The sequence below is a fragment of the Haliotis rubra genome, unplaced genomic scaffold, assembly GCF_003918875.1.
Source record: "Haliotis rubra isolate DU_JTF1 unplaced genomic scaffold, ASM391887v1 Scf370, whole genome shotgun sequence".
In the NCBI taxonomy this organism is placed as follows: Eukaryota; Metazoa; Mollusca; class Gastropoda; order Lepetellida; family Haliotidae; genus Haliotis; species Haliotis rubra.
The window spans coordinates 735,736-760,421 of record NW_025767047.1 but is presented as its reverse complement, the minus strand read 5'-3'; the positions used below and the strand labels follow the sequence as shown (position 1 = coordinate 760,421).

The 24,686-nt window shown below is 43.1% G+C and overlaps 1 protein-coding gene across 1 annotated transcript in view; it reads right to left on the bottom strand.

Annotated features, from left to right (window-relative positions):
- Nucleotides 1-24,686, bottom strand: part of LOC124285920 (DNA mismatch repair protein Msh6-like) — a 139,165-nt gene that overhangs the window by 40,482 nt on the left and 73,997 nt on the right. The window contains exons 16-19 of the mRNA XM_046722197.1: nt 23,296-23,503; nt 23,024-23,093; nt 5,635-5,758; nt 5,393-5,501 (exon numbers count right to left, since the gene is read on the bottom strand). Of these exons, the coding sequence (XP_046578153.1) occupies nt 5,393-5,501; nt 5,635-5,758; nt 23,024-23,093; nt 23,296-23,503 (511 nt within the window). The remainder of the gene's footprint in view (nt 1-5,392; nt 5,502-5,634; nt 5,759-23,023; nt 23,094-23,295; nt 23,504-24,686) is intronic.

The window sequence follows — 24,686 nt, the reverse complement described above, 5'->3', positions numbered from 1 at the left end:
TCTAGTCTGTCTCAGATGACATAGATATTCCGCCACTTGAGGATGCGTAGCTATCATCGCTGTGAAGCCTTTCCGCCTTGCATAAGTTTCAAACTTCAGCCATTTGTCGTCGTATAGGTTGCGAGTCGATCTGCGTAACGGTAGTGTTACTGCTTTGGCTGCTCTGGCGGAGTATCCTCTTTTCTTCAAACATGTTTTGATACGGTCCACACGTGTAACTGGAACACTGTTGGGTTTCCGTGGACTTGCTTGGTGTGCGGATGTATCAGTAGGTTCGGCCAATCTGGAAGCTTGATTACTGGGCTTCCTAGGTTTTCTATTAGATCTGGGAACCATGCTCTCGCTGGCCAGTAAGGCGTGACCAAAGTCAGTTGTAGCGTCTGAGTCTGTTTGATCTTGACCAATACTTTTGGCAGTAGTATCGGGGGTGGAAAAGCGTAGCCGTTTAGTCCTTCCCACGACATGCTCAGTGCATCTGTTGCCCAGGCTTGAGGATCTGGAACTGGTGAGACGAACGTCTGTAGTTGTTTGTTGAACCTCGTGGCAAACAGGTCTATGGAAAGGAATCCTATTTCCCTTATGTTCCGAAACGCTTCTGGATGGAGCATCCATTCCGTAGGTGATGGGTGTAGTGGTCTTGAGAGAGCGTCTGCCAGTACGTTCTTGGCTCCGGGTATGTGACACGCCTTTATCCAGATGTTTGCTTCCTGCATAATCTGGAACAACTGGAATGTGAGCTGCAACAGGCTTGGCGATCTTGGGGATCCTTGCCAATTTATGGAGAAAGCCACTGTGGAGTTGTCTGTGTGGATCATCAACATTTTGTTGTTCAGCAAGCTCGACCATAGTTGTAAGGCGTTGATCACTGCTTTCATCTCTAGTAGATTGATGTGGAGCTTTTGTTCTGCTTGGGACCACTTTCCCGAGGCCACTTGATCGTTGAGATGCGCGCCCCCCATCCTTGCATCGAGGAATCTGCATAGAGGTGTGTGTCGAAGGCCGGCTCTTGTAATTAGACTCCTTCGCAAACATTCGACCTGTGTGTCCACCACAGTAGATACCTCTTGAGGTTTTCCGGCAGCAAGATAGGGTCGTATCAGGAACCGTTGTAGCGGTCTTAGCTGTAACCTTCCTGTGTGCGTCAGGTCTTGCGCGGAGGTTAGTAGACCGAGTAGAACTTGCCATGATCGTAGTAGTTAACGGAGAGGTGACTGCTGGCGGAATCATGGCTTGTATCTTGACCCAGCGATCCTCTCAGACGACCATCCGATTCTCTGTAGTGATGAATCTTATCCCCAGGAATTGTAGATCTTGTTTTGGTTCCAATTCTGACTTCCTTAGGTTCACCCAACCATCCTAGTTGCGTGAGCAACTTGATCGTGAAGTTCAGTTGTAGTCTGAGTAGACTGGCATCTTGGTGGACCTGAATTCCGTCATCCAAGTAGAAGGCATTGCGTAGACCTCGATGATGAAAGTATGCGACTATAGGCTTGGTTATTCGTGTGAATAGCCACGGGGCCGAAGATATTCCAAACGGTAGGACGTTCCATTGGTTGTGCTGCCCTCTGAACAGGAATCGTAGATACCTTCTTGATTCTTGATGTATCGGGATGTGAAGGTAAGCATCCTGCAAGTCTATGCTGGCCATGTTATCTGCTGGACGGACGAGTTGTTTCAGTTGAGGTAGGTGGATCATGCTGAACCTCTCTGGTAGTCTCTGTTGAATTTGCGGATGTTGTAAATCAGTCTGAACTTCTCCAAGGAGTTCTTCTTTGGTACTAGAAAAAATTGGGGAATAGAAGCCTGGGGTGAGATGATTCCGATCTATTATCTCTACCGCATCTTTCGTGAGTAGTGCGTTGATGGCTTCTTGTAGTCTGTCGGCCTGTTCCTCTGCATACTTGAAGACCATCGGGCTGAGGGTTAGTGGAGGAGTGGCTTTCAGTTGTACTTTGTACCCTTCTCTTAGTACCCGAGAGGCGTAGTCGTCTTCTAGAATTCCCCAATTCTTCCAGTACCCTTGTAGACGTCCACCCACTGTCGATAGTTTTACAGGAACGGCTGGGGGTGGAAGACTCCAGTCGTTCCCGAACTCTGGCATCAACGTCTGGTACCTCTGGAAGCTCTGGGGCCGCGGCCTCTTCCTGAGTTTCCTCTGAAGTTGCCCGAAGGGCGACAAAAGAGTCCTTCCCGCCTCTGAAGTTGGAGTACTTCTTGTCCTTAGCTCTCTGTATTCCGGAATACTTGGACTTGTTGTTATATCTCTGGGACGTATGGCGGATGACGTTGGCCAGGGTATCTATGGTTTTAATCATCACCTCTCTGGAGTCCTGTGTGGCTTTCTTAGCTGCATCCTCCAAGAGACCTCCAAAGATGGTAGGCGCCTCCCACGGAGCTCGTAGTAGTGGCTGCGTAAATCTATCATTCCAGGAGCAGGACGCCAGTAGACCCTGTCTGCGTATTAAGGTGAGCCCCGCTGAGATCGATGTGAGGTGGTCCAACAGGAAGAACTGATCCTTCTTTTGTGTGACGAGGGCCGAGTAGATCATTTTATCCTCTTCCGTCGTGGAATCTTGGAATTTCTTTATCAATGCTTCATTGATGGCTCTAGATCTTGCCAGTCTGAAGAAGGATCTTCTAGAAGCTGTATCCAGTTGTGATAGCTTCTTGTCATCCACTTTGTACACCTTACTGCGGGCTCGTTCACCAATTTGATGTTGTCATCCCACTCAGGCGCCTTCACAAATGGTTCCATGTGGTGTAGGGGGAATTTCCTCTTATTAAAAGATGGTAGTTGCTGCGTCTGGTACTTGGAAGCCTTCACGAAGGCTGTGCGAAGGTTGTCCGGTACGTTGGATATAGGCTCGATCGGTGGAATTCTGACGGAGTCAAAGTCATCATCCTTCATCATGTAGGTGTAAACTTCGTTCCTATCCTTAGGAGACTCCAAGTTCAACCCGCTAGCAATCCATGCCGTTACTTCCCCGAGTCTGAGAAGACAGGGTCCGTAGTGTCCTGAGTAAACGAGCTGTGTCTTGTTGAAGTATCTCTGTGCGAACCTGTATCCCTTCGCGAACCTTCATCCTGGGTTCGCAAACCTGTGGCTGAAGATTCCTCCCTGTGCGAACGTCTATCCTGAGAGTGTTCTCTTCGCGAACGTCTCTCTCTGGATTCTCCTCTTCGCGAACCTCTGTGTGGTGAGCTGTGCCTTTGCGAACGTCTGCGTTGAGGCGATCTTGACCTAGAACGGCTAGATGTAGAGGCCGGATCCTTGGAGGTTCGTGAACCTGGACAGCGTATCATCTTGACTATCTTGTAGTATGACGGAGTCGTCCGGCTGTGGAGCCCTTCGCGGAGGTGTACGTTCGCCAACGTCATCTGCAGGTGTAGCTCTGATGGGTGTAGATTTGCGCAGGCCTTGGGGTTTGCGAACGGTGTCGGTAGATGGTGGGCTCTTCCTAGTATTCAATTCTTCCAGGAATCTCTGCTCCATCATCTAGTTGGTGAACTGCATCATGAATTCTCCAGTGTCGAAGTTCTGCATCTGTTGACGCTGCTGCGATGTTGTTTTCTGTGCCCCAACTTCTCTCCTCGAAGTAAGAGGTCTTATGTCGGACAGCTGGCCTACTGCGACATTCATGGGGGACGATCTCGTAGTAGTTGAGGTCGACTGCGTCGTTGATGTCATCGATACTTCGGGTAGAAGTATAGGGGGGTCGTCAAAAACGTCTTTCTCGTGAGGCGGCACAATCTCTTCATTGAAGGATTTCTGGTGCGTAGCAGCGGTAGCACGTGTAGTTTTGCCCTCAGATCTGGTACCCGTAGCCTTTTTCTGCGTGAGTAGAAGAGGATCGCTCTTTTCTTAGACTGGGACGGGCGTAGGCTGTGAGGTAGACGACCTTTTCTTAGCCCCCTTTGCCGCAGACTGGCCCTGTAACGTACTAAGCATCACATCACTATTATGAACATCAGCAGCAAGTAACATACGATTTGTAGGCTGATCTGCAGATTTATCACATGTGACTAGAGATGCCTTTTTCACCCGATCCATGGCACGTCTATAAACATAAGACAAAAATTGATTAAATTGTAGATTGGTTAAATCAATGCAATAAAGACAACGCAAGGTGGATGAACATGGATCTGTACACGAAGGACATTGGGGGTGAGGAACAGCCAGGGACAACCTGTGCCTACACACACAGCAGGATTTCATGAATTGTAAACAAGTTTACAACACGATGAAAACACGACTCAAAGTCAATAAATTTCAACAAATTTGTACAAATACTACATAATGATTATAGCCAAATCCATACACAGCTTAATTTAGAAGAATAGTCCTAAATAGAAAAGATAAATTGCCGTATACGGGACTCCAGTGCTCGCCCAACCATCCGCTTGGGCGAAAAGGGAGAGAGTGACAAGTCTGGGCACGTCACATGGTACGTTTGCGCGGGAAAGAGGAAGGGAGGTAACTCGTGGGTGAGTATTGTACGTCCGCGTCGGGAATTTCAAGGGATTCAAGTGTTCCACTACCATTCGAAAGGGAAAGGGAGATAAGCAACAGATCATGAGTCAGGATAAGGAAAAATTACGTATTTTGCCTAAATATATGTGTATATCTTCCGCAAACCCTGTTCATGCGGGTCCACCCACACTGAAATAGCACCAAATTCAGCAAAGTCAGCAATGACGATCTGATTACTATCTTGTCATCCATGGACCCCCATTACCTACTCATTGAAAGTCATATTCGACAATTAAATGTCAACACTTTGTTTTTGCAGTCAAAGTGGCAGGTACCGCAGGAAGTCAAAGAAGAAGTTGTTTACGTAAAGTATATCCAGCAAAGTACCACAGTGCTTTGCTTATGTTGATTATTTTGTTTAATATGAACAAAGAAAAAAATGCATAACACTACAGTAGAATACATTATCCCTCTTAAAATAATAGCTCAAGATTAGAATTCTTCTGATCATAGAATAGAAATTCTGTGAAGTTATAATACCAGATCATCTTTAACTGAATTGCCAGTGAAGCGTGTACACAGATTTTTGTTAATACCAACTTAGTTGACAATACAAATGCACTCAGTAAGGTCAGGGAGGTACAGAAAGGAAGAATTTGTCAGCTGAACAAGGTTTCTGGAAGGCTGATACACGGCTGTAAGAGGTGGAAGAGTTGCAGACTGATTGCTTGACTATTTGTGAAGCATGTGCAGTGTAACTTTCTTTACACAGTCTTTGATAGGCATTTAATCAGTGGAGTCTATCATGCACTAGTTATTTACTTCAATCTGTAAACCAGGCCATGACCACATTGGATGACATCAGCCAGCTGTGATCGTGTTCACATAAAGTGCAGGCCCGAGATCAGAACCTGTCCTTACCAAACGGAGTACAGCATTGGTCCAGCCTCTCCAGCAGAGTGCCCTCTGTTCCTCCGGTCAAGCAGTTCTCCACCAGGTCCAGGTTCATCAGGGTCACCCCATCCAGCACCTGCAGCAACAGACTCCTTCATCACAAGCAACAGTTTTGTACACAGAACCAGCTGATAACCACATCTTATCTACCCAAAAATATCACAATACAGATGTTCAATGTAAAAATAGACATTAAAATATATAGGTACCATGTGTTTCTGTGAGAACTGCAGAGCTGTCTTCTCAACAGTGGGAGTAGAGTCTACAGGCCGGTACTGTACAAACTTCCTCATGCTCAGCAGCTCCTGGTCTAACAGGGAGTACTGGAGGTACCTGCACACAAGACAGACACATCACATCACCAGCAAGTCTCTGTACACAAGACAAACACATCACATCACCAGGAAGTCTCTTGTGCGGTGGCTGTTTCATTGACATTCAATGTTTCCGTTGAAATTTCTGAATTACAGTTGCCATCATTTGACCCACAAGGGATCCGAATCTTCTCTGTGACTTTTTTATCTTTTTGTTTAGAAAAACAAAAGTATTCGCAACTGTCGCTTCACAGCAGCAGACGATTTTGAACCGACATTTTGGTTCGACAACTACCTTCAAATTCAGTTACTGCCCTTTGATGTAGAAAATTACTGCTAAGGGGCGTAATTCTTATCGTACAAACAAACAGCATGAGGCTCTTCAAGAAACTGTGCTAAACAAAACTCAAAATACTTTTACAATGAACGCAATACTTGGCGATAATTTAATGTATGGTTGCATACAAAGAGCTGTTTTAGACTTCCTCATTAAAACGGGTAGGTACGACATAATTTAACTGAACAAAAATATAACAGTTTGTTAAGTGTTGGGCGCATATAGGCCTTTTAAGGCCCAAGGTCGCCCTAAAACCTTATCTACCTACCTATCTACAAACAGCAAGAATTGAATAAGCTATGTATTATAAGCTCAATACACTGTGAGTATTACGAATGCTGATTAATCGGTAGACAAACAGTTGTCACTAAGGTGACATAATCCCCCCACCGCAAATTATCAAATCAAACTTAAAAAGTAATGTTAGTGAAGGTCGTAGTTTAAGATGAAGTTAAATGTCAACAAAAACATGACCAGTCAACCTCTCTTGATATCTTGTTCTGTAGCTGTTCAAATACAAAGTGTCGGTGTGACCTTGAAAATTACGTGAAGGTCACTAAAATCGATTGGGCCCTGCACCTTCCCTATATGAAGCTTGGTGTCAAATATGATGAAAATCCAGTGAATGGTTCTTTAGGTATCTCGCTGACAAGCTTAACATGCAGGTTGACATGCTAAATTCTTCAAAGTGTCGCCGTGACCGTGAAAATGATGTGAAGGTCACAAACATCGACCGGGCCCTGTGCATTCCCTATATGAAGCTTGATGTCAAATATGAAGATAAACCAGAGAACAGTTCTTGAGATATCTCACTGACAAGGGTAAACATTAAAGTCCCCTCGTGACCTTGAAATGAAGGTCAAGGTCACCAAACCTGACTCGAACCTTTCGCATACTGTTATGAACCTAGGTACCAAGTATGAAAAGAATCTAGTCAATGGTTCTTAAGATATTTCAATTCGTACATACGGACGGACAGACCCTAATAAAAAATGTGAAATCAAGTTGACAATATTAGCAAGTTATGTTTATGCCTGATTGTTAAGAGTCATTTTAGTTTTATGGTGCACCAACCGGACCCACCAGGCCAGGGAATAGTGCGTCATTTCTTACTACCACAGCCCTACTTGTAAACCAAAAGTAAATATGGCTTGAAGACTAGCTAGGTCAGAAACCAGAAGTCTCTCAGAATGTTTAGGTGTTGTCACAGTGTATATAACTGTACTGGCTAGCGAACAGTTATCGCCAATACATCTGTATCACACATGCGCAGTTCCGGCCAATTACAATTCCGGTATTTTTTCCACATGGTATTTAACAAACATAAACGACAGTTAAAGAAAATTCTTCACGGTAAGTGACATAAGAGAAAATGTAAAGATCAAGTTATGAACCCTATAAAAAAATTAAACTTAGTCTGGGGGGATGTGCCACGATTTATATATAACAGCAAGTTCAAGTTCACAAGTCATTAATTATTTCATCCTGTATCTTCACGGCAAGTGACATAAGAGAAAATGTAAAGATCAAGTTATGAACCCTATAAAAAAAATTAAACTTAGTCTGGGGGGATGTGCCACGATCTATATATAACAGCAAGTTCAAGTTCACAAGTCATTAATTGTTTCATCCCGTATCAATCTACTGTAAAAGAAACACTCAAATAGTTACACAATCAATTATTCGAGGTTACTGTAGGATGTAAATATATACATATCATTTCACGAATGGCATGAAAAATTCGGAATGGCGATGACTGTTAAAGTTAGTTGTGAGAAAACTTCAAGTTATACTGCCATGAATCCCTTCCGCCGCATTATATAAAAACATAATCAGCAGCAGTGAACAGGCTGGACACGTCGGTGAATAGCAAATTATGTAAATTTTAAAGTAAAATTTATATTTTATACTTATCCTGACTCATGACCTTTTGCTTATCTCCCTTTCCCTTGCGAATAACGACATAAAAATACACTCACCCACGAGTTACCTCGCTTTTCCAGCGTAAACAGTCATGTGACCAGCCTTGCTTGTCACTCTCTCCTGATTTTTCTGCCCAAGCACTTGGATCTGCTGTGCGATATGAAGAGTTTCCAGCGGGGAGGTTGGGAGGGCTTGACCTCATGAGTCAGGATAAGTATAAATTATCAATTTTACTTGAAAAATTACATATTTTTTCTTATCCTGACTCATGATCTTTTGTTTATAGAATCCTGCGGATTGGTGGTTGGTCAGGCCACTCTCTGGATTCATCAGCTGTCCTTTAGATACGTCCTGTGTCCCCCCCATGGGGACTGCGTAGCGGCATTTCCGAGATCCTATTCTTCCAACTTCTGTTATAACTCGGCGGGGGGACCACTTCTTGTCTTACTTCCATCTCAGACAAGTTGAATTATCTTGATTCATGTGGCTTCAGATAAATTAGTATCTTCTTATTACTATATATCTTATAACAACCCATACAGTCCGTTTGAGTCAGAAACGGACCGATGAATTGCAAATTTTATCATTGTACAAAATTGCCACATAAATATAAATAGTACACGTTTATTATTTACTAATACCCAACAGCTTTCTTATATTTGAACATTTTCCGGACTCCACCAAAAAAGTTGTTTAAGAAACTATCATCATTGAAAACACAAAAGTTGTTATCTGTTGCGGCTGGGTGAAACCGCAGAAACGGAACAGCCACTATCTCGTCGTGCACGGGATACACATGCCTGATGAAAAATGAAGTTGAATGCTCACGTGAAACAGTTGATGATTAAAGTGTATGATTTTTTCCGTGCTGAAGCCGAAAGGGGCAAACCATTTTATGCCATTCATAAATTCCGTAAGCGGGCAGCAAAAGCTTTAGGAGTATCAGCAAGGGTACTGACAAATGTTCTGGAACACAAACATTGTGAGGGTGATGCGAAGCAGGTAGGGGGTCGTTTCAAAATCACACAAATTAAAACATTTGAACAACTTTCAAAAGAACCTTGTAAGGCAGTCTATCAACAAGCTTTATTCTGAAAACAAATACATGTCGCTGAAAATTTTAAAAAAGCATTTGAAGCAAGAACACAACTTCAGAGTATCAAAGTACACACTCTGGCGACTCTTACACTCTTTTGGGTATCGTTATAAGAAAATTTCGGGGGAGAATAGGTCAGTACTCTGTGAACGCCCTGATATCGTTCGCTTGAGAAATAATTTTCTCAGGGTTATAAAGAAGAAGCGCGAGGAAGGGTTCTAGCCAGTGTACTTGGACGAGACCTGGGTCAATGCCTCGCACACTGCCAGCAGTCAGTGGGTACAATGATAAAATTTGCAATTCATCGGTCTGTTTCTCACTCAAACAGACTGTAGATTATGATAAGATCTTTATCATAAATGAGTTGCGACCCCTTCACGTACAGGTAAGATCTTTACCCGTACAGGATCTTTAATCACTCATGCTAGTCTGTCCTAGACTGTGCACATGGACTTCTCAAACCAATACTTTTCCTTAGTAAAAGTTATCAACAAGTCAACGTGATAAAGGGTGAGATTTTCCAACTCGGCGCCTTTGAGGAACCATTAGTTGCTGTGCTACAACGAGAGGCCCAAATTGGTGAATGCCTGAGACGTCTTCAGTGGCTATGTCTCGGAGGTAGTGCTTGGCAACCACTGTATCCGACTTCCAAAAGCAGCCCTCCATAATTGATGATATAGAGCAATTTCCATGCAGAGCCAATGTTGACGCCAGTGCTCTGACTTCGTGTGGGCTGGAAGCTCTAGGAGGTTCTAGTCCTGCTGCTTTATAGGCTCTCAATATGACAGCTCTCATCCAGAACGATATCGTCGTTCTTTAGACTTCTACTAAAGTGTCTCTGTGGATAATGGGATGAAAAGGCGCTTGAATTTTCGTCTCCTTGTCTTAGTCTTTTGAAGATATATCTTCGGAGCTCTGACCGGACACAAGGATAGGTCCTCTATATCCTCTGGCCCGAGGATTGTAGATAGTGCTGGTACGTGGAACTTGTCTATCTGGTTGACCAGGTAGTTGGTTCTTGGCAATGAAGTCCCATCTAAGTCTTAGATGAACTGCAGCATGTTGCCCAGTGTCGAATCTGGTTCGACCAAAGTCCAGCGTATGTATCTCCGATATTCGAGCTGCCATGGCTAACGCAAGCAGGACAGAGTCTTCTGTGTCAGCAGCTCGAAGGTAGTCTGATCTAGAGGTTCGTAGGCATCAACTGTAAGATGACGTAGAATTACATTCAGATCCCAGGACGGAGCTCTGAACTTCTTTTGCTGGTCCTCCAGTTTAAAAGATCTCAGCAAAGCAAGTAATTCTGATACTTTCGTTAACTTGATGCCTGTTTGCATGGTTATCACTGTACTGATAGCAGCGAGGTATGTAAATAATGTCAAACCTTTCAGATGTCTAGTCTGTCTAAGATGACACAGGTATTCCGCCACTTGAAGATGAGTAGCTTTCATAGCAATGAAGTCTTTCTTACTTCAGCCACTTGTCATCATACAGGTTACGAGTCGATCTGTGTAACGCTAGCGTTACTGCTTTGGCTGCACTGGCTGAGTATCCTCTTTTCTTCAAACATGTTTTGATACGGTCCACACGTGTAGCTGGAACAGTGTTGGGTTCCCATGGACTTGCTTGGTGTGCGGATGTATGAGTAGGTTGGACTTTCGAGATCTTCTATTAGGTCTAGGAACCAATCTCTCGCTGGCCAGTATGGCGCGACCAAGGTCAGTTGTACCACCTTGTCTGTTTGTTCTTCAACAGTACATTCGGTAGTAATATCAGTGGTGGAATCGCTTAAGCGTTTAGTCCTTCCAATCATATGTTCAGTGCATCTGTTGCCCAGGCTTGAGGATCTGGAACTGGTGAGACAAACGTCTGTAGTTGTTTGTTGAACCTTGTGGCAAACAGGTCTATGCATGGGGATCCTATTTCTCTTATGATGAGCCGAAATGCTTCTGGATGGAGCATCCATTCCGTAGGTGACGGGTGCAGTGGTCTGGAGAGAGCGTCTTGCAAGTACGTTCTTGGCTCCGGGTATGTGACACGCCTTTATCCAGATGTTTGCGTCCTCCGTGATGTCAAACAACTGGAATGTGAGCTGTAGTAGGCTTGGTGATCTTGTAGATCCTTGCCGATTTATGGAGAATGCCACTGTAGAGTTGTCCGTGTGGACCATCAGCATTCTGTTGATCAGCGAGCTCCACCATAGTTGTAAGGCGTTGATCACAGCTTTCATCTCCAGCAGATTGATGTGAAGATGCTGCTCTGTTTTGGACCACTTCCTTGATGCAACTTGATTGTTGAGATGTGCACCCCAACCTTGTATCGATGCGTGTACGTAGACATGTGTGTCGAAGGCCGGCTCTTGTAAATAGGTCCTTCCGCAGACGTTCAACCTGTGGGTCCACCAAAGTAGGTACCTCTTAAGATTGTCTGGCAGCAAGATAAGGTCGGTGCTGTTCAGATGTTTTGTCAGGAACCGTTGCAGCGGCCTTAGTTGTAACCTTCCTTTGCGAGTCAAGTCCTGCGCCGAGGTTAATAGACCGAGTAGACATTGTCATGTTCGTAGTGTTAACGGAGAGATGACTGCTTGTGGAATCATAGCTTGTATCTTGACCGAATGATCTTCTGGGACCACAATTCGATTCTGTGTTGTGATAATTCTCATTCCCAGCAATTGAAGATCTTGTTTGATTCTAACTCCAACTTCATCAGGTTCACTATCCATCCTAGTTGCGTGAGCAACTTAATTGTGAAGTTCAGCTGCTATCTGAGTTGATTGGCACTTTGAAGAACCTGTATGCCGTCGTCCAGATAACCAGCACTGTGTAGACCTCAATACTGCAGATAGGTGCCGATAGGCTTGGTCTTTAAATGTAATTTTTAAAGTAAAATTGATATTTTTATACTTATCCTGACTCATGATCTTTGCTTATCTCCCTTTCCCTTTCGAATGGTAGTGGAACACTTGAATCCCTTGAAGTTCCCGAAGTGGACGTACAATACCCACCCACGAGTTACCTCCCTTTGCCCTTTCCCGTGCAAACCAGTCATGTGACGCGCCTTACTTGTCACTCTCTCCTGATTTTCTGCCCATGCACTTGGATCTGCTGTGAAATCTCAAGTGTCTTCAACGGGGAGGCTGGGAGGGCTTGTTAGTCATGAGTCAGAATAAGTATAAAAATATCAATTTTACTTAAAAAATTACATATTTTTCCTTATCCTGACTCATGGTCTTTGCTTATAGAATCCGTCGGAATTGGTGGTGGGTCAAGCCACTGGATTCAACAGCTGTCCTTAGATACGTCCTGTATCCCCCCCATGGGAACTGCAAACGGCATTTCCGTGGTCCTATTCTTCCAACTTGCGTAGTAACTCGGGGGGGGGGCCACTCCTTGTCTTACTTCAATCTCAGACAAGTTGAATCATGCTGATTCGTGTGGTTATAAATAAACTAGTAGTGGTTGGCAAACACCGAGTCTGAGTTCCAGAAGCAGCCCTCCATTATTGTCGGTATAGAGCAATTTCCATGTAGAGCTAGTGTTGACGCCAGTGCTCTAACTTCGTGTGGGTTGGAAGCTCTAGGAGGTTCTAGTCCTGCTGCTTTATAGGCTGTTAGTATGACGGATCTCATCCAAAACGATATCATTCTCGAGACCTCTGTCATTGTCTCTGTAGATAACGGGATGAATAGGCGCTTGAACTTTTTGCCTCCTTGTCTTAGTCCTTTGAAGTTATATCTTCAGAGCTCTGACTGGACACAAGGAAAAATCTTCTATATCCTCTGGGCCGAGGATTGTAGATAGCGCTGGTACATGGAACTGTCTATCTGGTTGACCAGGTAGTTGGTTCTTGGCGATGAAGTCCCATCTAAGTCTTAGATGTACTGCCTCATTTCGCCCTGCGTCGAATCTAGTTCGGCTTAGCCATATTCTTGCTGCTATGGCTAACGCTAGCAGGAACAGAGTCTTTTGTGTCAGCAACTCGAAGGTTGTTGATGTAAAGGTTTGTAGGCATCACTGGTGAGATGACATAGAGTGACGTTCAGGTCCCAGTCCGGAGCTCTAAACTTCCTCTGCTGGTCTTCCAGTTTAAAAGATCTCAGCAACTCTAGTAGCTCTGGAACTTTTGTCAGTTTGATGCCTGTTATCATGGTGATCACTGAACTGATGGCAGCTGAGGTATGTAGATAATGTCAAACCTTTAAGGTGTCTCGTCTGTCTCAGATGACACAGGTATTCCGCCACTTGAGGATGAGTCGCTTTTATTGCAGTGAAGTTCTTCCGCCTTGCATAAGGTTCAAACTTCAGCCACTTGTCGTCGTATAGACTGCGAGTTGATCTGCGTAGCGCAAGCGATACTGCTTGGCTGCTCTGGCAGAGTATCCTCTCTTTGTCAAGCATGCTTTGATACGGTCCATACGTGTAACTGGAACACTGCTGGGTTCCCATGTGCTTGCTTGGTGTGCGGATGTACTAGGAGGTTCGGCCACTCTGGTAGTCCACCAGAGTAGATACCTCTTGAGGTTGTCTGGTAGCGAGATCGGATCGACGCTGTCTCGATGTTTTGTCAGGAATCGATGCAACGGTCTCAGTTGTAATCTTCCTGTACGGGTTAAGTTTTGTGCTGAGGTTAGTAGACCCAGTAGAACTTGCCATGATCGTAGTGTAAACGGAGAGATGACTGCTTGTGGTATCATGGCTTGTATCTTAACCCAACGATCTTCTGGGATGACAATACGGTTCTCTGTTGTGATGATTCCCAGCAATAGAAGATCTTGTTGATTATAACTGCAACTTCATCAGGTTAATTAGCCATCCTAGTTGCGCGAGCAACTTAATTGTGAAGTTCAGCTGCTGTTAAAGTTGATTGGCACTTTGAAGAAAACTGCATGCCGTCGTCCAGATACCCGACACTGCATAGACCTCGATGTTATCGATGGGTGCCGATAGTCTTGATTATTCGTATGAATAATAATCATAAAGCCGACAATATTCCAAACGGTAGGATCTTCCATCGGAAGTGCTAACCTCTGATTGCAGTGATGATACATCATTCTTCCCCTCTATACGGAGGCTATCTGTGCTGATCAGCATACTTCGAAGCGTTGTCTATTTATAGCACAGCTGGGTGCAGTGTAGCCTCGCCGGGGACAGGCACTGATGCCGACTTTCCTCAGCAACAACTTCCAAAATAAATCTTGTTTATGCTGCTGTGAAGGGTAGACATCTATCAGATTCCCATGATGATAACAGACCGTAGTTGTATACTGTTTACATGGCTGTCGATGAAGTAATCCCCCGTACTGCGTCTTTGTTAACAAGTCAGTAAACTTGCTGCTGCTTGCTCTGTCAGTGGGAGGCGTCGTCTGACGTGGACCAATCAGCTTCCGAGAGTGACGTCACCAGTCTTGGTTGAGTAAAAGCGCGCGTACCTCTACGCCGCTCATATAAACCTCTTGAATAAGGGTTGATCCAGGCGTAAAATCTTGTTCAGTGATATAAATCACCTCTTTCCACTGTAGATAATATAAGCCAGCATGACGAAGTAGGCTGTCGAGACGTATATCTGCAAAACTTGATATATCAGCTTGATAGGTAATATCATCTTGAAGTCACAGTCATCAGCATATATGCATACGTCTCAGATGGGTTGGAGTGAGTGAGTGAACGACAATTTCCGCAGGCCATCTGCTACCCGGTATATATCTCGGCATCCGTGTAGATGAAGGGATTCTTTCATCAAGTAGGTTGTCGTTTAAAACTGAACCTATATAGGTGTAAGGTTCATACCGGTTGTAGAGTTGAGCAGGCTGTAAACTGTAGAGATCGCACATGTTGTTGATCTTTTTGTTGAGTTTACGTAAACATTCTGCCTGTTGACCTAAGGTTCTTAAACCTTGGATTCGCGAACCCTGTAGATGTCTGCTTGCTGATATCTGCCTGTAGATCTGAGAGTTCGTGAACCTTGTAGATGTCTGCTTGCTGATATCTGCCTGTAGATCTGAGAGTTCGCGAACCCTGTAGATGTCTGCGTTTGTTTGTCATCATGCATCTGATAGGAGAGGATGTCGTCTGTATCTTTAGATGGTGACTGCAGATTCAGGCCGTTAGCTATCCAGCTGTAATCTCTGGATCAGGAAACACAAGGTCTTCTTGTTGCTCCTGTAGTGGTTGTTGAATAGAGCTGATACTGCGCTGTTCATCTGCCTGTGAATCTGCATTCCCTCGTGTGCTGTCCTCCTTTCGCAACCCTTCTCAGATGATTCCCCTCTTTGCGAACCTTTATCTTGGGAAAGATGTGTTGGTGAACCTCTAGATGACTCATCATCCTTTCGCGAACCCTTGTAATGAGAGCTGTGCCTTTGCGAACCTTCGTGAACGCTATCTCTCACTGCCGATGTCTGCGTAGAGGGTTGACTGAGGCCTGTATCTTCACGCAGATCTGAGGGTTCACAAACCCTTCCTGCAGCTAAGAGGCTTCACCGAGCCTGTGCTTCTTCCGCGAACCTCCGCTCCATCATGGACATCATCTGGTTGGTGAACTGCGTCATAAACTCGCCAGGGTCGAAGTTCTGGGTTGTCTGAAGACGTAGCGTTCGCAAACGCTGAAGTGTTGAGTACCCCTGGTTCACTGCGTTGAGATGCTGGAGGTAGATCATCAGATATCTGGCAAGTTATGATCGTTGCAGGTGAAGATCTAGTCATAGATGTTGAAGAAATCGTCACCCTCATCGGTACTTCAGGTAGAAGTATCGGCGGATCATCGAAGACGTCTATCTCGTCAAGGGGTAGAATGTCTTCGCTGAAAGATCTATGCTGGGACGACTTCTTAGGACGCACCGACTTCCCCATAGCTGCAGTTGCCTTCATCTGCGACGTGGAGGATGACATCTACTTCTTAAGAGACGACGTAGGCTGCGAGGTAGTCGTCTTCTTTTTAGAGCCCATAAAAGCTGACTGCCCCTGTAACGAACTCCAGTTATCATCAGAGTTATGCATCTCAACTGCAACAGACAACTCACGGCATGCAGGCTCATCTCTGTTCTTATCCATCGTGACTGCCGATAATTTCCTCACCCTGTCCATGGCACGTCTGAATATATATGATAAATATTGGTTAAATTGTATTTGTGACAAATCAACACAATAATTACAACGTGAGTTGGAATAACATGGTGTACTGCACGAAGGGCATAGGGGGTGAGGATCAGCACGAGACAACCTGTGCCTGCAAACAACACGATTTCATGAAATGTAAACACAATTACATAGCATGAAAATATGGCACAATTCAACATTTTTAGGTAAATAATTTACACATAATATATTATTATGATAGCCAAAACTATATTGCTGTTTCCCTGTGCCTCAACTTCTGTCCTCAAAGTAAGAGGTCTTATGTCCGACAGCTGGCCAGCTGTGACATTCATAGGTAATGATCTCGTAGTAGTTGAGGTCGACTGCGTCATAGATGTCATCGATACCTCAGGTAGTAGTATAGTGGGGTCGTCAAACACGTCTTCCTCATTAGGTGGTACGATCTCATCGTTGAAAGATCTCTGCGTAGAAGCGGTAGCACGTGTAGATTTGCCCTCAGATCTAGTACACGTAGACTTTCTCTGCGTAGTAGAGGAGGACACCGTCTTCTTCTTAGACTGGGACGGCGTAGGTTGCGAGGTAGACAAACTTTTCTTAGACCCCTTTGCCGCAGACTGGCCCTGTAACGTACTAGGCAACATATCACTATTATGAACATCAGCAGCGAGCAACATAGCTAGAGATGTCTTTTTCACCCGATCCATGGCACATCTATAGACATAGGACAATTATTGATTAAATTGTAAATCAGTTAAATCAATACAGTAGATACAACGCAAGGTGGATGAACATGGATCTGTACACGATGGACATTGGGGGTGAGGATCAGCCACGGACAACCTGTGTTTACACACACAGCAGGATTTCATGAATTGTAAACAAAGTTACAACACGATGAAAACACGACTCAAGGTCAATAAATTTCAACAATTTTGTACAATACTACATAATAATTATAACCAAATCCATACACAGCTTAATTTAGCTTGGGCGAAAAGGGAGAGAGTGACAAGTCTGGGCACGTCACATGGTACGTTTGCGCGGGAAAGAGGAAGGGAGGTAACTCGTGGGTGAGTATTGTACGTCCGCTTCGGGAATCTCAAGGGATTCAAGTGTTCCACTACCATTCGAAAGGGAAAGGGAGATAAGCAAAGATCATGAGTCAGGATAAGGAAAAATAATGAATAATCATAGAGCCGATGATATTCCAAACGGTAGACGTTCCATTGGAAGTGCTAACCTCTGATTGCAGTGATGAAACATCATTCTTCCCCTTATATACGCAGGTGATCTGTGTTGATCAGCATACATCGAAGCATTGTCTATTTATAGCAAGGCTGGCTCCAGTGTAGCATCGCAGGGGACAGGTACTCATACCGACTTTTATCAGTGACAACTTCCAAAATAAACATCGTTTATCCTGCTGCTATTAGATTCCCATGATGATAACAGGCCGTAGTTGTATACTGCTTCCAAGGCTGTCGATGAAGTATTCCCCAGTACCACGGGTTTGTTTACAAGTCAGTAAACTTGCTGCTGCCTGCTCTGTCAGTGGGAGGTGTTGTCTGACGTGGACCAATCAGCTTCAAGCATGACGTCACCAGTGTTGTAGCAAGTTGGCCTACATAAAATCTGGTACAATTAGTTGGTTGAGTAAAAGCGCGCGTAATTCTACGCCGCTCATATAAACCTCTTGAATAAGGGTTGCTCCAAGTGTAAAATCTTGTTCAGTGATATAAATCATGTATTCCCATTGTGGATAATATAAACCAGCATGACTAAGGAGGCTGTCGTTCTTGAAGAAATACCGATGTTGAACATAGTTGATAGGATATAAAATCCTAATCCCCACGCTGAGTGACGAGTGTTAATAACATCATCTGTACGTCCGTTCAAGGATACTTGAAGGTGTTGTTAACCTTAAGCCCTTTACAAAGGTCGCCTTGAGATTCTCCAGTACTTGAGATATCGGCTTCATAGGTGATATCATATTGGACTGACTGACTGAATGAGTTTGGTTTTACGCCGCTTTTAGCAATATTCCAGCAACATCACGGCGGGGACCACCAGAAATGGGCTTCACACATTGTACCCTTGTGGGGATTCGAACCCGGTCTTCGGCATGACGAGCCAACGCTTTAACCACTAGGCTACCCCACCGCCCCGATATCATATTGGAGTCGAAGTCATCAGCGTATATGCAGTAAGTCTCTGTTGGGTTGGAGTTAGTGAGTGAACGACAATCTCCGCAGGCCATCTGCTACCCGGTATAAGACCTCAGCATCTGTGTAGATGAAGGGATTCCTTTCATCAAGTAGGTTGTCGTCCGAAACTGAACCTATTACAGGTGTAAGGTTCGTGCAGGTTGTAGAGTTGTGCAGGCTGTAAACTGTAGAGATCGCACATGTTGCAGATCTTTTTGTTGAGTTATAAACTCTGACAAAACAATCCGTTTTCATCATTGCTTCATTTTATCCAGCCTTATGGTAATAGAGTCGACGTCAACATCCTGCCTGTTGATGTAAGGGTTCGTTAACCCTAGAGTTCGCGAACCCTGTAGATGTCTGCGTTGCTGTTATCTGCCTGTAGATCTAAGAGTTCTTGAACCTTGTAGATGTCTGCAGCTTTCTCAAAGCTGTGCGTAGGTTAGAAGGTATCTTGGATATAGGTTCAATCAGAGTAATAGTCACCGAGTCAAAGTCGACATTACGCATCTTATAAGTGTAGACTTCATCTCTGTGACATGAGCCTTCTCTTCGCAAACCTCTGTCGCTAGATGTATCCCTTTGCGAACCTTGAGTGACTTCGCGAACGTCTGTGAGAGATATGAGATCTCGATCTAGAGTGGCTAGATGTAGGAGATGGATCCTTCGATGTTCTCGAACGTTGAGGGTTCGCACATGTAGAACGGTGAGTAGGCATCTCATGTCTTCTATCCTCTTCCAAGATGACAGAGTCGTCAGACTGTGGAGACCTTCGCAAAGGTTTACGTTCGTTCGCCAACGTAGTCTTGAGACGTAGTTCTTTGAGGAGTAGGTTCGCGCAGGTCCGTGGGTTCGCGCAGGTCCGATAGGTTTGCGCACAGTGTCAGTAGATGAGAGGCTTCACAGCGCCTTCGCTTCTTCCTCGAACCTACGTTCCATCATGGCCATCATCTGGTTGGTGAATTGTCTCATAAATTCACCCGGATCAAAGTTCTGCGTTGATTGAAGCTGCTGCAGTGTAGATAAAGCATTCGTGAACGCTGATGAGTTGTGTGTCTCGACTTCACTCCGTTGAGAAGTTGGTGGTAGTTCGTCAAACAGCTGGCCTGCTGTGACAGTTGCAGGAGACGATATAGTAGTCGTGGAAGTTGACTAAGTCGCCGATCTCGTAGGTATTTTAGGTAGAAGTAACAGGGGATCATCAAAAACGTCTACTTCATGCGGTGGTAATATCTCTTCATTGAAGGATTTCTGATGCGTTGACTTACTAGGCCGCATAGATTTACCCTCCGATCTGGTAACAGATGCTTTCTTCTGCGAAAAACGCTCTACACCCATAGGAAGCACATTACAAATGAAGAATAATGACCATTATTATGGATTTACAACTTCTTTTATTCTGTGGAGGCGTGTTTTATTCTGTGTTTCGACATAGATTCTAAAATCGTTGTCTAGCAAGTGATCACTTGCTTGACAACGACATTAGAATCTATGTCGAAACGTCACCTCCACAGAATAAAAGAAGTTGTATATCCATAATAATTGTCATTCTTCATCAACTCAACTTCTAAAATGCCCATCAAAGAAGTCATATTACAAATATTAGATTGGATAAGGACTAAGCTAGTAAAGAGCTTAATTCAATGGTGTCTCTCTCCTTAATGTTGGTAAATCTGCAGGCATTGATTAATACTTAAATACTCATCACCTGATATCATGCTGTTTGTGAAGTGAGGTGAGGTGAGGTGGTGAGGTGAGGTGAGGTGAGGTGAGGTGAAATTGGGTTTAACGTCGTGCTTGAGAATATTTCACTCATATGACGACGTGCATGCATGTGTATGTGTATGTGCAGCTGCTTGTACTAGCCCAGACTGAAGCTTGTTTTATAGTGCTAGCCCACTGAGATACCATGCCGCAGTGAAGCATGAATACCCCACACAGACACATCATACTGACTCCCGAGCCGACCAGTCCTTGTTGATCGAACCCGCAACCTTCCGCTCTCCGGGCGGACGCTCTAACCACTACACCACGGAGGCGGTCTCATGCTGTTTGTTGATTAAAAGCTTAAATTAAGTATTTCATACAGGTCTTTTCCTTTTTATCTGGGTGCAACCTGTGAAGATCCGGGTAAGTAACCAATGCTTGTCGTACGAGGCGACTAACGGGATGGGGTGGTCAGGCTCACTGACTTGGTTGACACGTCATCAGTTCCCAATAGCGTAGGTCGATACTCTTGCTGTTGATCACTGGAATATCTCGTCCAGACATGATTATTTAGAGACCACTGCCATATAGCTGGAATATTGCTGAGTGCTCTGTAAAAACTAAACTCAGTCACTCACTTTTAGATGGGTGCAATCTGTTGAGAAAATCCTGCCAATTATAGGGGGTGTTTCTCTCAATGGTATTCCAAGTTCTACTCAACTCTTGATCACATATTAACCTTGTATGCAGTCATTGAGAGATATTTTTCCTTCAGCAAACAAAAGTTCTAAGCAGATTTCATAAAGACATTTGATTCAGTAGCGCTAAAATGTGGAAATGCTGGAGAATCAGGGGTTTGAAAGGGAAAATGCTATCAACGTATTCCAATGTAAAATGATGTGCATGTTGTGGTGATGTTCTGACATTTTTGATTGGCCTTTTTACATCACGGATGTGTTCTGTGGCCAAACTTCTTTATCATTTTTAATAAACGAGTTATATTTTGATGTTCAGAAATCTAGTAAACATGGCATTCAACTTTTTATGTTACTTTTTGCTGCTGATGTGATTCGGATGTCAAGTACTGTAATCGATCTTCAAAACAAACTTGATATACTTTCAGTGTATTTACATGACTGGCACAGTCATATTTCACTCACATATTTACCTATTAACCCGCAAAGCAGGCTCTTTTACTTCATACCTCAGCTTGCTGTTAGTCCATCAAATATCGGACATTACTTTATTCTCAAATACAGCTTACTTTACTTCTTGGATCTGAGATCTGGGCTTACAAAGAACTTTATACAATAGAAAGCATTAATTTTCTTGTCTGTAAAGTTTGTTAATGTTGGTATGCCAACACCAAGTGCTATGGTTTGTGGTGAGCAAGAGAGATTCCCACTGCACATCGTATCCCACCCTCGTTTGTTTGAAATATTGGTGTAAAATAATTAATATGTCTGAAAACACCTACAACATGCTTATACAGCTTGATAATCTTAGTCAGAACACTTGTGTATCATATACATGCACATGACTGTTCAGATATGCCATTGGCTCTATTTGTTGTGCGCAGACAGTTGATTATGTAAATATATTTATCCATTTGTATGTGTGCAATCAATATGTTTAACCAGGAATGGCATTCATGTATCTGTGAAAGTTCCACATGACTTCTTCATCAGTTTAAATGGTTTAACCAGAGTCTAACTTAGCCAACTTACGCTCAGAAATGTTTGTATGACCTTCGTACATTTTAGACTTGGTGTTAATGATCTAGTAATCAACAAAGAAATATTCTTTGTATTCTGTAACATTATTGAAGATGGATTTCATTTTATGTATATTTACACCATAAATGACCTAACAAACAATTCTTATCACAATAGAAAGCATTTGTTAATGTTAAAATACTCTCTTCCTTGCTGTGCTGCAAGGAAACTTCAAAACACCAAGTACCCATTTTCACTTATCATACATTTTCGATAAAAAATATGATACCCAAAATAGGACAAGCATTGTCACTAAGGTGGCATAATCCCCCACCGCAAATTATCAAATCAAACTTATAAAGTAATGAAAGTTTAAGATGAAGTTAAATGTCAACAAAAACATTATCTTGCTCTTTAGTTGTTCAAACACACACATATTTTCAAGACTGACTTTTACCTTGACATGAATGTCATTGTGTATGAAATATGCAAAACTAGTACTAAAGAAATTGCTTATTGAAAAACATTCAAGGGAGGTCTTGAAAGTCTATGAAGAAAATCCAGTGAACCGTTCTTAAAATATCTTGCAGACAATTCAGGTTAACATTCTGAAATCTTCATAGTGTCGTCGTGACCCTACAAATTATGTGAAGGTCACCAAAATTGACTGGGCCCTGGGCCTTCCCTAGATGAAGCTTGGTGTCAGATATGAAGAAAATCCACTGAAATTTTTTTGCGATATCTTGCTGACTATCTTAACAAGCAATTTAACATGCTGAAATCTTCAAAGTGTCTCTGTGACCTTGAAACTTAAGTGAAGGTCACCAAAATTGACTGGGCCCTGCGTCTTCCCTGGATAAAGCTTGGGGTTGAATCCAGGGAACGGTTCTTGAGATAGCTTAACATGCAGGTAAAACGTGAAAGTCCCCTTGTGACCTTGAAATGAAGGTCAAGGTCACCAAACCTTACTTGGACCTTTCTTATAGTGTGATGAACCCAGGTACCAAATATGAAAAGAATCTAGTGAACAGTTCTTAAGATATTCCAATTCGTACATACGTACGGACGGAGCCAAATACTATATCCCCCCGCTTCGCGCTAAACGTGCGGCGGGGGATAATAATATATGCTAATGTTACACCATTGAGTATGGCCTTTCAAGTAATAAACAAGTGAATAAAGAAAACAATGACAATACTACAACCTACCATGTGACAGCACCCAGAGAATGCACTGCCAGTTCAAACTCATCAGCTGCAGTCAGTCCAAGAGAGTCACCTGAAAATGATACACATGCTACTACAACAGGCCGATGGAACACAGCATTATGGGAATCAACATTTGTTGAGTTTTTAAACAGAGATACATCTGACTTTTCCACATTAAAACATGACTAACAAAAACATTCAGTTATTATGTCATCCTCATCATATTCTCGACACGGGTTGCGCTGCAAGCGTTATGACGTGCCAGCACTTACTTTCAGACATCATCTCTTTCAAGCCTCCAGGCCACTCGAACTCTTTGCCCTCCACTTTGAAGTAATCCTCCTCCGCTAGCGTCTTCAGAGTCTTGGAGCTGTCCCAGAATTCTGTCCCTGATGCTAGCGATTCCTTCAGGGCAGACGACAGGTTAGTTTTGATCAAATGCATTGTCTTGGCTGACATCTTCCCTCTCTCATACAGCACCTGAAAGTCAATGCCACTGTTAGACTGACTGACTGAGTTTAGTTTTACGCCGCTTTTAGCAATATTCCAGCAATATCACGGCGGGGGACACCAGAAGCCACTGTTAGACATATGAGTCATTCTCAAAAAATGCAGCATTTTCCCGTATCAGGATTAAAACCTCAATAAAACCGTCAAATTTTATCAGTGTGTTAAAAATCTGACTTTGGAAGTTTTGATCACAAACAAAAGGACCAAATAATATTTATTTTTGCCTTTTTTGTAACGAGGGACATGCATTTTGTCATGTATCCAGGTGCAAAAACCTAACATCATGTGTCTCCTGTGCACTAAATTTTATTTAAGAACATATTGTTTCTGGAGTGGTTGAAGAGTATAGACCTTTTTCCCATTCCTGGTAGACGTTCATGATTTTCAAGCTGAATTTTGATATAAAAAACAACCTTTTTCTCTTGTATACAAGAAAAATGTCTTTCCTGTAACAGTTCCCTAGAATTATGAAATATTTAATGATCCCTCATCATTTGCAAGTGGAACTACATGTTATGCTTATTAACAACTTCTGGTTGAGAGTGATGAACATGTGGTTGTGTTCAAGACAAAACTTTCAAAGAAAATCAAGTTTAAAAGTCAGCATTTGCGAGTATTTTTTATTGGTGTCTTTTAGATAACATCAGTTATTTAAAAACTACCCAGTTTCCCACAAGTATGTTTTTCTCTTTGCATTTGGAACCATAATTATAACATAAGAATGTTGTCTGAAATGGGAAAGGGACAAGTCATTATTTTTCTCTTAATTTACTCTTACAATTTGTCTTTCATATAACCAGTCTTTTCTGTAACAGCTCTTTTGTTATTGGAAAGACCTTCAGTGTTACTTCAAAGAAACATCAACATTGATTAGTCACATATTCTTTTAGCTTAATGTCAATGTCATTAACAGTTGACTTGTGGTAATGATCTAAGGTTTATATATGCTGAGGTTGAAACAGTTGACGGTTTTACACTTTCTTGTCTGAAGGCAATCATACTAATTTTTGTCAATGGTCGTTATTGGAAAGACAAATTCTGTAACTGCAAAGACAATTTAATACAAATTTGAAAATAAACATTATCTCTGGTAGGTCTTTGTTCATCTAGATTTGCTATGTGCTCATATTAGGACCTTTAAGATTATATTCTG